The sequence below is a fragment of the Pistacia vera genome, unplaced genomic scaffold (assembly GCF_008641045.1).
Source record: "Pistacia vera cultivar Batoury unplaced genomic scaffold, PisVer_v2 Contig296, whole genome shotgun sequence".
NCBI classification, from domain to species: domain Eukaryota; kingdom Viridiplantae; phylum Streptophyta; class Magnoliopsida; order Sapindales; family Anacardiaceae; genus Pistacia; species Pistacia vera.
Genome location: NW_022196108.1, coordinates 652,683 through 658,386, shown reverse-complemented (window position 1 = coordinate 658,386; position 5,704 = coordinate 652,683). Strand labels below are relative to the sequence as shown.

The following is a 5,704-nucleotide window of genomic DNA, read 5'->3' as shown; positions in this document are numbered from 1 at the left end:
TATGTAGAAATCATTACTTTCTTCTTTAAGAAGGTTTGGGTATCTTTAACTTTATAAAGATGGCATTCCTGCTGCTTCTTTTATTGCTATACAAAATCTCTTTTTCCCTTTCGTAAAGCAATTAAAATGTTTAAACCAATCACAATAATCAGTGTCAGGATCAATTGATTTAATTAAGATAAGTGAAATTTGTCACATTTCGTGGAAATTGTGGTAACAAGACAGTTAAAAGTGACACCCTAAAATTTCTCGATAGATGGACCCTAATGTTTAGGCTTGCCATGACATGATTACAGTTGATCCCTTGATGGAATCATCTCCTTCACAATTTTTAGTATTTCACTATAATAATTTCTGTTATTAAAAATAAAAAGGATATTCATGTATACATTTCTATAAATATCTTTTCATGATTGGTATATATATGACGTTATATTGCTTAATGTGTGCCAAAGGAGAAAAAAAAATAAAAAAATATCGTGTTGTGTATGTAAATTAATATCTAGATCATCGTAAAATAATTATAACTTAATTTTTAGGGTCCATGAAGAATGTAATTATAGTTTAAATCAATAGTAATTAAGGCAAATGTTTGCCATTAAATTTAAGCATAGTAAAGGTTAGGGGTCGTTAGTTTCAAGTATCTTGTATTTTTTGAAGAAACTGAAACTGGAATCGGAATCGGAATCGAAACTAATCGGTTCTTAAGATTTGGAATCAAAATCAGAACTGACTAGAAACCTGGAACTGAAACTTGAAACATAGGTTCCTATTCCGGTTTCGGATACCCAAGTTATTGAATTATCCCAACTTAAAAAAAAATGACAAATATACCTCCAAAAATTACAAATACACCCTAACAATTAACAAAAAATTATAATTCAGTCTCGGTCTCTATTTGAGTATTCAAAACCGATTGGTGGGTATCCGTCGATTTTGATTCTACCCTTTATCCATGCTCACCCATAAAAAAAGTAGCGATTTTCAATTAGAAAAATTAACTAGAATTATATTTTTTTTTTCTCAATTCACAACTTCATTAGCAGAGTACTAATAGTTTCACATGATATTTATTTCAATAACAAGATAACGATATTTCAAAAGAAGAATTTTCTTATATACAAGAGATCCTTAAGTTTAAGGTGCCTTGACGGTTAGAAAGTACCCTCGTATAAAAATATTGGAAAACCTCGTAAAATTATCAACAACCTTCTACAAATAATAAAAATCTCATTAATGAAAGTATAAAAGATATGTTAATGAAGTTCTCGAAAAATATTTTATTAAATATTGAGGGGATGGACAGACTGAGTCCATTCTGAAAAATGAAATCTTGATAGCAAATGTAAAGAGAATATTAATTTTTAATTATATATTTGATTGAAAGAGACAAAAAGGGCGAATTGGTGGAAGTTGTTTGGGTTAAAATTGGAAGAATGTAAAACGAAAAGCAAAAGAGTTCAGCTTCTCTTTTCAGTATCATTAATGACTTGTGGTTGTGGATACGTCATCTCAATCTGTATATATAAAAACCCTTCATTTTTCTACTAATTTCGGTAATTGCCACTCCATATTAACAAGCCAATTCTTTTGTACTAGAGTTTTAACGTAAGTTTATAAATTTAAATTTAATACAATTCAATTAACAAGTTATTGCGTTACTTATAAATTTTTTAATAACTATATTATACTCAAGAAAATGTAATAAAATAATAAATAATATATAGGATTCTCATGAAATATTTTAGTATTTAAGAAATTTAAAGCGAATGATCAGAAAAAATATATATACATATCATAAATATATTTGCCCTCTCATTGGTTTGTTATATTAATCATATATTGTATTGGAGATTGTTTCTTTTAATTGAAATATTATTAAATGATGGACAAAGGATAAATGGATGTATATAGAAAATATGTTTAGGTGGATGAAATATATGAAAATAAAATCGTTATAGTATATTACTTTATATAAATAGCATCAATAGTCTATTATTCTAAGATCCTTTAGAGTTTATATGAGAAATAAGCCAAAAAGACAAGTGGATAATCCCATAATCACAAAAAAGTTTTTCTATATACAACCGTATCTTCATATCACATGCTACCACAAAAACTAGGCATTAATTAATTATATATTTTTTATTTAAATGTATATTGTTAAAAATCTTGTAAATTAAACTTTTATGAGTAGGTATTTGATAACGAAATGGAAAAAATATGTAGATGTGAAAAGAAAAGTGTAGAGAGTACGTATTATATTGGTATTCACGTTCACATGGTACTAAACGAATTTGCTGTAAAGAAGTTAGAAGTCACGTTTTCTCCACTTTGCAAATTACACATAGCCGACGTGCCACAGACCTACTGATTTTACATTATCCAACTTTAGATAAACCAAAATATTAAATTAGGGTAACTGGCAGGCAAATTCTGTTGACTCAGCTGAGTGACATCTGACGTGTAATTTTAATCTCATTTTCCTTATTAAAGTGTGAATTAAGTAAAATTGGAATCGCTATTTAGATTTCACTCTATATATATTGTATGTGTTAAGTGTATGTTTACATAATGAGAATATGGCACGGCCAGGGTGGTGTATATTAAATAATATTGATTTGGAATTAGTAATTAATTATGACAGCTCAACAATTCATCTCATCTAGCTGCTAACCTTGAGCGGACTCTCTATATAATGCACTTCCCATGCTTGTCGTAAACCTCTCTATCGTCTTCTTCTCTATTCATACTTTTGCTCTTTGAGTTCTTTCTTCTTCTTCTTTCTGTTTTGTTTTTATAATTTCTTGCTAAACAAATCAAAACACAGACAAAATGCCTGCGCTGGAGGTTTCGACAAGGGTACAGGAAGGTCTACCCTGGAAACCTTACTCCCTTCGTTACCGTAACATGTATCGTGCAGCCATGGGTGGTCTCATCTTTGGTTACGATATTGGGATTTCTGGTAAATACCCTTTTCAGTTTAATCAAGTTTGCGTTTTGACGTGTTTTTCTTTTTCATGAAAGTTCATTTTTTTTGGTAAACAAATGGTTTTTGATAGTGGTGTGACTTCAATGGCTCCATTCTTGAAGAAGTTCTTTCATTCTGTGTATGATAAGCAACAAGCTAACAAGTCAACTAACCAGTACTGCCAATACGACAGCGAGACACTCACTCTGTTCACGTCTCGTTGTATTTGGCCGCTCTACTCTCGTCACTTGTTGCTTCCACGTAACAAGAAAATTTGGCCGGAAATTGTCCATGTTATTCGGTGGGTGCTGTTTCTCGCCGGTGGTTTGATCAATGGTTTCGCCAAAGCTGTCTGGATGCTCATTCTCGGTAGAATATTGCGCGTTTCGGTATCGGTTTCGCAAATCAGGTATTTTAATTTCGTTCTGTTTATCATGTTTTTGTGATTTTTATTTCAATATTGGGTTCTGAGATTCTTTTTGTTTGGTCATTACAATTGTCTGAACAGAACAAGAAATGTGCTGTCTGAAGCAAAAAGAATCTTTTACATTCCTTCCTTGAATCATTTGAGTTGTTTATATATTGTTTTTTTTTTTGGGTTTCATCCGTTAGCATGATTGTTTTTTTTTTTTTTTTTTTTGGGTTTTGGAATTTTAGCTGTCCTTTAGATCTGTTTTTGCAATAGTTCCAACCGTAGATCGGATAGTTTCTGTATTAGGAAAAGACAATAATATGTTTTCATACAAACTTCTTCTCTTTCAAATAATGACTTCCACCCGTTTGAGATTTTCTTTGTTGATCTGATTTTCTTTCTTCTTTTTTCGTTTTGGAGTTGGGAAACGAGTGTTTTTCTGTGTTTTTTTCTTAGAATGTAGAAAGAGAAAGGGAAATAAATATTCCGTTTCAACTACCAAACAAGTTGAATTTGGTTACAAAGTTGGAAATTTGAGATGTGATTTATTATATGTTACTTTTCTAAGTCGTCTGTGGCTCAATTTGTTTGCTTATGACTTCTATGCACAGTTTTCTCGTTACTGCAACGGCGTTGAATAGAAAATTAATAGCTGAAAGCGGCTCAAATATTTAATTAACTATGAATTGTTTATTCTTATGCTTTGTTTTTTCTAGGTTTTATTGTAGTTTAAAAAAATTATGATCTGTATTTTACCCAAAAAAACGTAGACAAGTTGGCATAACATGGTCCCGGAGGAAGATAATTTTGTTTACTTCCAATTTAATTAATTGAATTATGATTGTATTAGAGTTTAATTATTATGTGTTTTCACGTCTGTGCCACTCCCTTTCCGAGATGGCTCCATACAAATTCAGAGGCGCCTCAACATTGGGTTTCAATTGTCGATTACAGTTGGTATTCTCATTGCCAATGTGCTGAACTATTCTTTGCTAAGATAGGGCGGCTGGGGATGGCGTTTGAGTTTGGGGGGTGCCATTGTTCCTGCTCTTATCATCACAGTGGGTTCATTGTTCCTCCCTGACACACCAAATTCAATGATCGAACGCGGCGAGCACATGAAGCTAAGAGGAAACTCAAGAGTTCGCGGTGTTGATGACGTTGATGAGGAATTTGATGACCTTGTTGCAGCTAGTGAAGCGTCTAGACTAGTTGAACATCCATGGAGAAATTTGTTGAGAGGAAATAAGGCCTCACCTTACTGTTGCCATTTTATTCCTTTCTTCCAACAACTCACCGTTATAATGTGATCATGTTTTATGCTCCCGTTTTGTTTAACACAATCGGGTTCGTAGTGATGCTTCACTCATGTCTGCTGTGATCACTGGCATTGTTAATGTTGGTGCACCATTGTTTCGATTCGTTATGTTGATAAGTTGGAAAGATTTCTTTTCCTGGAGGGTGGAATTCAAAGGTTGATCTGCCAGGTACATTATAAGATATATAATTACATTATTTACTTTAGCTAATTCAATTGCTTAAACTTATGATGTAGTGATTGTTTATGTGCAGATTGCGTTTGCTGCTTTTATTGGTGCTAAATTTGGAGTTGATGGGAATCCTGGAGACTACCAAAATGGTACGCCATTGTTGTGGTGCTCTTCATCTGCATTTATGTTGCAGGATTTGCGTGGTCTTGGGGACCTCTTGGGTGGCTTGTCCTAGTGAATTTTTCCACTTGAAATTCGATCAGCGCTCAGTATCAATGCTCAGTGAATATGTTTTTCACATTTGTTTTTGCTCAAATCTTCTTGCTATGCTCTGCCACTTTAAGTTCGGTTTATTCCTCTTCTTCGCGTTCTTGTGATCGTGATGTCAATCTTTATCTACTTTTTCATGCCGGAAACAAGGGAATCCCAATTGAAGAGATGGGTCAAGTATGGAAGACACACTGGTATGGTCTCGATTCGTCGGTCCAGATGATTTTGTCTCCGCTGGAAACCTTGAATGGGCAGGGAAAGGGAAACACCACTCTTCCAGTAAAGATGTGTAATCAACTTAATTTATACCTCCATTTTTTTTATTTTAATATGGGTAGCTGCAGTACATATTATGGGATTTCATGTCTAGACTTCAAATTTTATCCTGAAAATTATAACATTCGCAGCTCTACTTTTGTTTAGTAAAATCTGTTGTCAACTACAGGCTAATTTGTGGCACAATCAATTAATTTCTTCGCCCTAGTATTTCTTCAAGTTTAATTTCCTGTATTTCTTTGTGCTTTGCCATTTCGCATCAATAGCTTAGCAATTGTGAATTGT

General features: G+C 32.9%; 1 protein-coding gene across 1 annotated transcript; it reads left to right on the top strand.

Annotated features, from left to right (window-relative positions):
* The first annotated feature begins 2,281 nt into the window (after positions 1–2,281).
* On the top strand, positions 2,282–5,436 carry LOC116135186 (sugar carrier protein C). The gene is given in 21 exon segments (XM_031420890.1): positions 2,282–2,302; positions 2,831–2,915; positions 2,918–2,981; positions 3,063–3,184; positions 3,187–3,231; positions 3,234–3,275; positions 3,278–3,349; positions 3,352–3,380; positions 4,236–4,302; positions 4,305–4,679; positions 4,682–4,732; positions 4,735–4,782; positions 4,785–4,870; positions 4,956–5,010; positions 5,013–5,109; positions 5,111–5,148; positions 5,151–5,195; positions 5,198–5,242; positions 5,245–5,286; positions 5,289–5,336; positions 5,339–5,436. Coding segments are annotated over 21 exon segments (1,575 nt in total).
* Positions 5,437–5,704: the final 268 nt, after the last annotated feature.